General features: G+C 46.4%; 1 protein-coding gene across 1 annotated transcript in view; it reads left to right on the plus strand.

Moving 5' to 3' along the window:
* The window catches only part of HYDIN (HYDIN axonemal central pair apparatus protein), a 402419-nt gene that overhangs the window by 181724 nt on the left and 210298 nt on the right, over positions 1-10397 (plus strand). Inside the window, exons 15-19 of the mRNA XM_045293924.1 lie at positions 545-780; positions 3080-3180; positions 5527-5662; positions 7330-7497; positions 8689-8841. Of these exons, the coding sequence (XP_045149859.1) occupies positions 545-780; positions 3080-3180; positions 5527-5662; positions 7330-7497; positions 8689-8841 (794 nt within the window). The remainder of the gene's footprint in view (positions 1-544; positions 781-3079; positions 3181-5526; positions 5663-7329; positions 7498-8688; positions 8842-10397) is intronic.

The following is a 10397-nucleotide window of genomic DNA, read 5'->3' on the forward strand; positions in this document are numbered from 1 at the left end:
TCTCCCTTCACCCACTTTTCGGTTGTCTGTCCCCCAGGGAGGAGGTCACATATAGTTCCTTGTAATCGGTTCCCTCTTTCCTACCCATTCTCTCAGGGGCTAGTTTTAAATCTCTTCTTTCCCTTGCCTTCTAGTAACTGGATGAACAATATTTATTCAATGAGTGGATGAAAATGCATCCGTTGGTTGTGTGTTTGAAAACAAGATGTTGTGTGAGTTGAATTAAGGAACTAGTAATGAGCTGTGTAGATGATTCATGTAAGAGATTTGGTAGTTGCCAGGGGAGGGTGTATGGGACCTGTAGGATGCCAATAGCTCAGTGCTCCACTATTGGCCAAAAGGTTCTAGCCCTCCCAGAAGGACCTAGAAGAGAGGCCTGGCAATCTGGCAGTCTTTAAGACCCTGTGAAGTGGTTCTGCTCTGCCCACACAAGTCTGAATCAACCAAACAGCAGCTAATACAGGGGGAGGCCCAGGGGCAAGGGAGGAGACTATGGGGGCGATGTGGGGTGGCTTTTATTCCTCACCTCCTATTTGTTTTCTAGGATTTCCTCACACCTTAATTTGTTCCCTCAACAATACCTCCTTGGTCCCCATGACCTTCAAACTGCGTGTCCCTGGGGACGGCCCCGGAAGTCCAAGTATTTCCACTTGTGAGCAGCAGTCAGACATCGAGAAGACGTCTTGGGACAAGGAAAGAACGCCCGCAGTGAAGCCAAGGGAATTCACCATCTCCCCCAGCTGTGGCACCATTCGCCCCCAGGGATTTGCTGCGATTCGGGTAACGTTCAGCGCCCCAGCCCCCAGGAGGAAGCAAGCACGTGAACTTCCCTCCTAGAGATTTGGACCACATCTGGGATTTGCACTCTTGGGCTCCACGTCATTGGAGGGGGAGGGGGGGCCAGGGGGCATGGGAGGGTGCCTGACAATTCACATAGAAAAGTGGGACCTATCAAATGAAATCAATTATGCAGCGAAAGAACCCAGAAACAAGTGTGCTAGGCAAAGGAATCCCCACAACTCCAGTGGATTTACATCTGTTTAGGTACCTGGCCCTCCTCAACATTCACCCACTGCTGTAGACTCGAGTCTGACTCTTGGGGACTCTACAAGGCAGAGTACAACTACCTCCTAGGGTTTCCAAGACTGTAGATGTGTAAGGGCATAGTGCCTCAGTTTTCTTCCTTGGGGTGGTTGGAGGGTTTGAACCATTAGCCTTGTGCTTAGCAGCCCAATGTTTAACCCCACCAGAATATGGATTCTTCTTATTTCTAGTGAGGCTACTGCTCTGTACTGATAGTGCACTTACCAGTTTGACCATAAAATAAAGATCCAAGAACTCATTGAAAACTGGATTCTCCTTTCCTTCCTACTTGAGAACTCTAAACCAATCCGTTGCCAGGTTTATGCCACAGGTGAAATCTAGTTTATTCTGATGGATGAGCTATTTAAGCTGAGCTGAAAGGGATAGTGGTGAGGAGACCAGTCAGGCATCCCTCCTGCGCCCTTTCTGAAGCCAGAGCAGGGGGATGCTGAGGCCATGGCCCAGTGTCGCCACCAGCAGAATCAAGTCCCTGTTCACTGAGAAAGGTTTCCACCATCTCCCCTCACTTCTTTTTGCTTCTCTACACAGTTAGGTCCAGCGAGGTTGAGGCTACATTAAATGGAAATGATTCCATGCTCTCTGGGAAAGGAAAAAAGAATTACCGTACTAAAGATGGTCATTTTCTCTTTAGTCATTATCAGTGAATAGTTATCTGACTCTTGTTTTACCCCAAATTTGTTTTAAATGTTTTTTAACGCCTCCCCTCAAATTTCCTCCTCCTAAACCCCTCTGGGTACACTTTGCCCCCAGCCCAGTGCGGTTTGAGAGCCTGGGGCATTATAACTTCCCAGCACTGCCAGATGTGACTCTCCTGGTGAGAAGAGCTGCTGCCATGGGTTTCTTCGTTGTTGTTGCTCACTCAGTAAGACTCGGCCCTCCTGCTACCCCTTTCCCCTTTGCTCTCGTTGCTCTCCCAGGAGGCACCGGGAGACTTGAAAATGCCCTAGCTCCTCTCTAGCAGTTTTGACCAGAACTTCTTGTTTTTCTGTCTTCTAGCCAGAGGCAGACACATGGACAAGGGTATACAGGTGCATTAGGACCCTCTGCACGCTGGCACAGTAGCTTCTTTCCAAATCCAACATGTTTCCTTTCCAGCTCAATGACTCCAGCTCCACTTTATTGCTTCCTTTATATTCAGAAAAGCTCCCTCCACACCTGTTTTCCCTCCCCATCTGCACTTCAGCCAGGCCTGTGTGGGCCCGAATTTGCATCCAGTGATTCCCTTTGCAACCTGAAAAATTTTAATTAGTATCTGATACATAATTTATAGACAGAAAAGCCTTAACCCATGCCAGAAGCAGTTTTCTGGAATTAATAAGCATCTCCGCCAAAACAAATCATTTTAACGCAATTAAAAATTGTAACCAGGCTTTCAAAAGCCCAAATGCAAGACTTCACAGCAGCAACTAGAGGCCACGGTCTGGCCAGATGCCGCGTTAGATGAAGCCCTTCTCTGGCGCTTGCCATTTGCTACTCTAATGGGGAGCATTTGGGGTTGGAGGAAGGAAGATTTTTCAGTAAAACAAAGGCTATGCAATTGATCTCCTAGTCTAGCTAACCAATTTTCTGGAAGTCACCTAGTTGTGTCCATCTATTTTCCTTTAAGAGAAACTTCAGCTGTAGTTTGTCATCAACATATTGGATTTTCTAATCGGAATAGCCCAGCGTTGTCAGGAAGCAGTCTGCCCTGCAATCACTTTGCTATCACTTATCCTGCCCGGCCATTTCTTACACTTCATGAGGGCTAGCTGGAATGAGCGAGCTTGTTGTACTAAGAGCCATTTGAGTTCTAACCTGGCCTTTAAAGAAACTCAGCATGCCTTGACCCCCCCACCACGTAACTTGTTCAACTAAAAATGTAAAACAGGATCCAGCCGTGAAAGCACTTGAAAATTCACACTGATCTGAGTAGCCTTTCCACTGGCCTTTACAGAAAAGCAACTTTTCACCTTTTTCGCCCCCACCCCACCCCCAGGTGACCTTATGCTCCAACACAGTGCAGAAATATGAGCTGGCCCTGGTGGTAGACGTGGAGGGCATTGGAGAAGAAGTGCTGGCGCTCTTAATTACAGCAAGGTATCAGGCTCCCCTGCTTCCTCTTTCCTACAGCCTCTCCCCACCCTCTGCCCCCTCTGAGCAGCCAGGAATGGGCTGCCTCCCTCCCAAGAAGGCACAGTGGGCTTGTTCTACCTGGGAACAGAAGCAGAATCCGATCATCTAACGTCCAAGCCCCTCAAACAGCAAGCGTTACTAAAGCCCTTTTGGTAGCGATGAGAAGGGGTGGGTGTCTTTTGCCACGTGTTCAGGGTCACAGTGCTCGTTAATGGGTTTGACTCTCCAAGTGTGGATCAGAAAAGACAACTCGAGCAGGAAGAGGTAAGCTGTTGCAGGTTATTTTTATCTCTACAAGGGGACTTCAATAAGTTCATGGAGAGATGGAATGAAAAGAGAGTGGCATTTTCCCAGGAATTTTTGAAGCCCCCCTCATGCTGTACCCCAGAGTTATGTCATTTCCATGGCAGATGATCCTTTAGCAAAGTCCCCTGCTCCCTGATGCCATGACTGTGGCTGCACCTACAGGCCACCAGTGGGCCCCCATGTGAAGCTCTTCTCGATAAATGCTGAAATTCTGCAGAACCATCACCCACTTCTCTCCTTGTAGAGGCAGCAGTGGGCTTGGGAGCCTGGCTATAATCCTGGCTCTGCCATTTACTGACAAGGTGACCAGGGTGCTGGCACAGATGATGACCGTGGTCCTAACTAACACCCCAGGGCCACACGCTTCCCAAAGCAAGGACTGTCCAGATCCAGACAATAACATGTGTGTCTGAAAGTGCCAGCCACGGGGAAATGGCAGTGAAATTCTGATAGGTTAATAGGCCAGTGCCGAGACCTCGTGAATCTCATGAGGATGGACCTTACAGAAGATGCCAATGTGCTGGTTGGTAGACAGATAATAACCAGTACCATTCCGTGTGTCCTAGGCTCAGATGAGGTCAAAGACCAGCCTTCAAAGAACTTTCATCAGATTCCCTTTACTCAGAGGGCACTCCGCTGCCCTGCCTCCTAGCATTACTGCCAGTGGCCTGCCTGGCCTCGTGTGGATGTGTTTGGAAACAACAGGAACTCTTTCATCTGGTCCTCTCCATACCCAAGTTCACCTTTCGTCTTGTCTTTTTTCTGAGTTCCCTCCCAACATGGACCCGTGATCCAAGTCAAAGAATAGATACTTTTCAGGCACAGCATTTGAGGCAGGAAATGAGTAGCTTTGATAAAGTTATTGGTCAACTAACAATTCCCCTTCTCACTGAAAATGGACACTTCAACCCAGGCCAAATGGGAAATGCGAACTTTGGGGTTTAAGAGAAACTATCTTTCATGTCCTTACTTTGGGGGTAATCTATTGGAACGCACTATAAGAGCAGTTTCCAGAATTCGCTTCCTAACGTCATTCACCCCAAAGAGTCAGCAGCGACAGCTTGCTGTGCCCCGACTAGGCGGACTGCCTCTTTCTGGACACTTTCAGGTCACTGGCCCACACCCTTTCTTTCCATCAGCACCTGCATGTCCCATGACAACCCTGAGTGCTGCTCTCTTCATTTTATGTCTGAGGAAAATGGGGCTTGGGGAACGTAACTTGCCCAAGGTCACACAGGTTATAACTAATAACATTAGCATTTGAACCTGGCTCTGTCTACTTGAGAAACCAGCGTTTGTACCAATGTAGGATGACTGGTTAGACGCTGAGAGTCACAAAGGCAAACGCAGAGCCAAACCCAAATCCCTGATACTCAGGCAGCTGGAAACTGAAGGCTTCAATCCCTTCCCCTCCCTGCCCTCCCACTTCACCCCCTCCATATTGAGGACCCCTGGTGCCAGTTCTGGGGTGAGCAGCTGCCTGTGCCTGCTCATCCAAGACAGCTGTTCTGCATGGGAATTAGAATTATCACCATTATTTATATGGCGTGAGCCACTGCTAGACCTTGGGGGTCTTTCTGAGTGGTCCAAAGTGTCACAGCTACTTTGGACCCCATGCTGGTGGCATTGGCACTTTTTGACATGGAAACAGATCCACCACCCTTAAAAACTTGTCCCATGGGGGCCGCTTGCCAAAGGACTGCCAAATACCACCACCACCACCACCACCACAAAAACAATGGAAATATTAGTCACTACCCACAGAAGACAGCTGCTTCAGGAATCCTGCTTCTGGTCCTTTTTAAAAATCATTACTAAAAAGTGGTGACTAGGGGTTGAGGGAGAGAGCTGACAGGGGGGAAAGGTTTGAAAATGATTCAATGTAGTTATTAGAGGAGACCACAATTTGACAGTGACAGGTGTCTGTAACTTGGGACGCTGCGTTCTCTATATGTAAACAAGGTCTCTATCCTTTTGAATTCCGAAATGGGCTCCTCCGAGCAGGTGTGTTGTACCTGCACTTCGTTTGGTTTGGACTGAGGTGGACTTTGGCCGCTGCTTCCTAAAGTACCCGTATAAGAAGTCAATCCAGCTGATCAATCCAGATGACCTCCCAGGATTCTATGAGGTTCTGCCTCAGGTAAGTCACTTTATCTTCAGTCGGTGTTTGCTTTCCTTTGGCGGGACTCACTCGATGAGAAAGAACTTCTCCTGAGCACGTGACCTCATATGATTCAGCTTTTTAATCCTTGGGTCATCTTGAGGTGTTATTAAACCACAGCTGGGTTGCCATCTGTACGCACGAGCAGCTGCAGGTGTAAACAGTTGTTAATTTCCCATGAAAAATGGCCTTGATAAAGAGGCACGGGGGTCGATTAAGCCAGTATCTAGAAGTTGCACTTGCAAATAATTGTCTAGAAGCTAACCAGGCATGGGGAACAGGGCAGGGCTAGGAGTGCTCACTTACAGAGTCCATGGTCATGACGTGAGCAGCTTCTCTGAGACACAGTGATGCAGTATTTATCAGTGCTTGTAGGACCAGAAGGCTAGAAGAATGAAGAAAGAAAAATTATATCTTACTGTCTGGTGGCATTTATCTGTCTACAACGCCACGACACCTAGCTAGGCAAGGAGACTAAAAATAATGTAAGCAAGTATGGAGAAAGATTTATACAGATGAGAGTAATGGAAGCTACTCATGAGATGTGACTTACCAAAAGCCTACTTTGGTTTAAATCTCAGTTGTACCCGTACAGCCCTCCACATACATATTCATGCCAAAAATCCAAATGGAGGTTTTATCTGACTACAAGTTCCATCGGAGTGCAAAGAAGTGCAGGGAGCTCACGGAACAGACACAGGTTCCAGAGAAAGGGGGACAGGGCCACCATTGAAAACACAGGCAGAACTGTGACTTCAGACTTCGTCGCTGTGTTCATTTTAAATGGAAGCGTGACCAAAGCAAGTCTTGCTCAGAGAAGCCAGGATGGTGAGCCATGTTTTCTGGAGACCCATATTGGTAAATACTGGACTGTAGTAATCCACCCCTTCCTTCATTGAGAAAGCATATCTTGATCCACGATGCTCGTTCCTAGTGGCCCTATTCACAACAGCCAAAGAGAATTGACTCAGATGTTCATCAGCTGATGAATGGATTTTAAAATCTAGTATAACCATACCAGGAATACTATTTGACCATTAGAAACGAAATGTTGTTGTGCTACAACACGATGAAAGCATTGTGTGAAGTGAAACAATGGTCAATCTCAAAAGACTACATTTATATGAAATGTTGAGAAACAGGCAAATCCTCAGAACAGATTGGTGGTTGCCAAAGGCTAGGGTGGGTGGGGGGTTGGGGAGAGAAGAATTGGGAAACACTGCTTCATGGACCTGGGGTTTCCTTTGGAGGTGATAAAAATGTCTCGCAACTAAATAGAGGTGGATGTGGATGTCTTAAATGCACCTGAATTATTCACTTGAAATGGTCCAGGAGGACCGTTTAGGAAAGCCGAGGACTGGAAGCACAGGGAGGAAGTGGGATCCGTGATATTTTCTCCAGCTGCTCCTCAGGAGAAAAAGGAGGCCTCTGTCTGTCGTGAATGTTGGATTGAGAACTTTGCACCCTCTCCATTGGACCAAACTTCTCACTAACTTGCAGTAATCACCCCGCCCCCTTCTTGCTTGAACTTTAACCTTTCTAAAGAGGTTCCATGGACTCAGAACAAAGTTTGTTTTCAAATTGCTTGGTAGTCATTTCACATTGTGTCTGGGCATGACTGTCCCCTGGCTTCTCTCTCCCTGCAGCAGGTCTACAAGAATGCACCTGGAGTGCTGCTCTCCAGCCCCAGCCCCTGTGGGCTCATCCCTCCCCACAGCACCATGGATATTCCTCTGGCCCTGGAGACGCAGGTCACTGGAGAACACTGGTCCATAGTCCGCATCTTCGTCTTCGGAAGCCCAGACCCTCCTATGGTGAGAGCCAGTGTTTCAGAATTACAATTGCCATGGCTGGACTTTCTGTGAGATATATCAAGGCACATGCCCTACTGACGTAGCCTCAATTTGGCAGTTCTCATTTTAAGCTTGCATTCTGCAATGGTAAAATCCCAGGGCCGGGTTATTTAGAGAATCAATAAACATATTGATACATACGAAAGTCAGGATGATTTATAGCAATTGCTTTTAAGCCAAGTGGAATGTCAGGTGTATTTCCACCAAGGGGAAGAGGCTAGCCTGACTTTTTAAAAACCACCTTCATGGGTATGTCTGGTTTGAAACTGGGTTTAATGTCACTGGCTTGTAGCCTATGGTCTGTCAAATCATGGACTGCTCACCATGTCTCTTTGCCTGTGTATATCGACTGGACTTGTAGCCTCAAGTCACTTGTGTAAGCTGTGAGGCGAAATCCTTTCTCTCCCAGTAAGGGGAGAGGGGAGCAAGGAAGGCTCTCTGTGACTTACACTGGATTATGGGATGATCCTGGGCACCTGAAGGAGTCTGCCCAACAGGAAAGGCATCGGTAGAACTTTGCTTCACTTGGGAGATAGCAATGGCAGCCTGCATTTGTTTGAATTGATGTCAATCATGTAGAGAGTTTAAGAGACGAATATTTTGCTTTTCTCCGTTTAAGGTGTCTTAGACCAAGCTATGTGGCCTTTGCAGCAGCATCTCAAAGGCAGGCCCTGAATTGTGCCACCAGTCCTGGGCCCTGCTAGCCTACCCCCTGCTTCCTCTGTACAACCCTGCCGAGGGAGCAGCTTGAGGGAAGCAGAGCAAGGGATGGATTTCAGCCTCTGACCTGTACATATGCAATGACCTGTCCTGTCCGTGCTAGTAAAGCAACAGAACTAGGACCCCAGCCTAGCCCTGCCTAACTCTCCAGGGCAGGTCTCTAACCTTGTGTAAATGTGCTTGAGGCTAGAGTATCAAGAAGGAGCCAGGGGGACAAGATTCTGTTTCCTCTTCAGTGCACACCGATCGGGCCAACCTGGGGACACCACCCAGCTTCCTGGTGGAGGTATTCCAGCTAGATGCCCAGCCTGGCAACACCTTTATCCCTCTGCACTGAGAAGGAATATGAATTAGAATGATCGCCTTTTATGTCCCTGCTTTTATTAAAGGGGTGACCAGAAACTTTTGTTTTCTCTCTCTCATGGAATGCAGGTATGTCGCATAAAGAGCATTGGAGAAGGCCCAGTTGTCTACGTACATCCCACTAGCATTGATTTTGGCCAAATCTATGTCCTAAAGGACTCCTCCAAGGTGTTCTATCTGTCCAACCAGTCCTTCATCCCAGCATCATTCCAGGCTCGCATGGTACGTAGGTTGTGGAAATACCGCATGATGAAAGCACAGTTTTAGGAGATTTCTTACAGGTGATGGCCCTATGTTTGCAACATGTCCTTAAACATGACTATTGGAAGTAGGGATTTGCATGGTCAAGTGGCACTAGACCACACCATACTCATGCCCAGTTCCTCATTAGAGTTGTCTTCATCACTAAGAAACATAGAATGTCTTTATTTTTTCCCACAGTATGTGCCTTTTTGTAAAAAGAAATTTAAGACCAGTACATTTCATACAATCCCAGTTCAGGATGCTGGGCCAGAGGATTGTACCATAAGCCAAAGTCTCTTTCCAAAACGCCCTTGTTCAATGTCTTTGCAACTGAAAGCGTTTGCCTATATTTAATTCTAATTCCATTAGCTATAAGCATGTTAGTATGTTTATTCTATTTGTAATTTCTCTTCTTCCTAGGGATATTTTAGCTTTTGAGGATGAGAGAAACACAAGACGATGTTGTTAGGTGTTAACTCATAGCCAGCCGTGTACAACAGAACAAGCGACTGCCCTTGCCGGGCTCACACTTGTGGTTACGTTTGAACCCAGTGTTAGAGACACCGTGTCAGTCCATCTTGCTGAGGTTCTTCCTTTTTTTCTCTGACCTTCTACAACAGTTATTATTCACCAAAAGTACAAAGGAAAGCAACAAAGCAAGGATCGATATAAAATGACACCAGAAATGAGTGCTGAGGGTGCATGTCAAAATAATATTTATACTTCTAGTGTGCTATAACCTATTATTTCTTTGCTGTAAGATTAGAAGCAGTTTAGTGTGCATGTGTGTGTGTGTGTGTGCGTGTGCATGCATGCACAATTTCAGAATTTAGAGATGTCTAATCAAGTAATTAAAAGTATTCTTGATTTTAGAAATAACTTTTTAATGGTATAGTCTTCTTTGTATCCCCTAATTGTTGGCATATGTCCACTTGTCAGATCTTTCTGGAGAATAAATTATTAGTGATTTTATAAGAAGTCACTCTATGAAGATGTGGTTATTGGATTTTTTTTTTTTACTGATTTGTAATGGCTCATCAGAGACCATTGGTCCTAATTAATAGCCATCTATTATTAGCATCATTAAGCATTCATTTAATTTGTAGAGATAGCCATTACCATGCATAGTTGTTCTTCTTTTTGACATAAGGTTCTGATACAAGCCCAGTGTTGCTCCAGGGTTTGTGGCTCATAGGTAAGAGTGACGTTTCACCACATTCAAATAAAAACCTTATAGCAAAGATGCTTACACGAGTTTTTAGAATTGGTTTGTCGATGTGCAGTGGACAGCACAGGGTGTGGCTTAAAAAGTTTGGCTTCACTGTCTGGTTCTGGACGCGCAGAGTTGATGTTTGCAAGAAGAGTTGGCTTGGAAGAAAGTCCTGAACACTGAGGGGTTGACAAAGGGGGGTCTTAGTGGTTTGCCTAGTAAAGAGATGTGTGAAGATTGAAGGTGGATGCCTCAAGCAAGCTGCAACAGAAGTACAGCAGTCTCTCTCTCTCTCTCTCTCTCTCTCTCTCTCTCTCTCTCTCTC

Source organism: Echinops telfairi, unplaced genomic scaffold (genome assembly GCF_000313985.2).
Source record: "Echinops telfairi isolate 266 unplaced genomic scaffold, ASM31398v2 ScPeMD7_2291;HRSCAF=2852, whole genome shotgun sequence".
NCBI classification, from domain to species: Eukaryota; Metazoa; Chordata; class Mammalia; order Afrosoricida; family Tenrecidae; genus Echinops; species Echinops telfairi.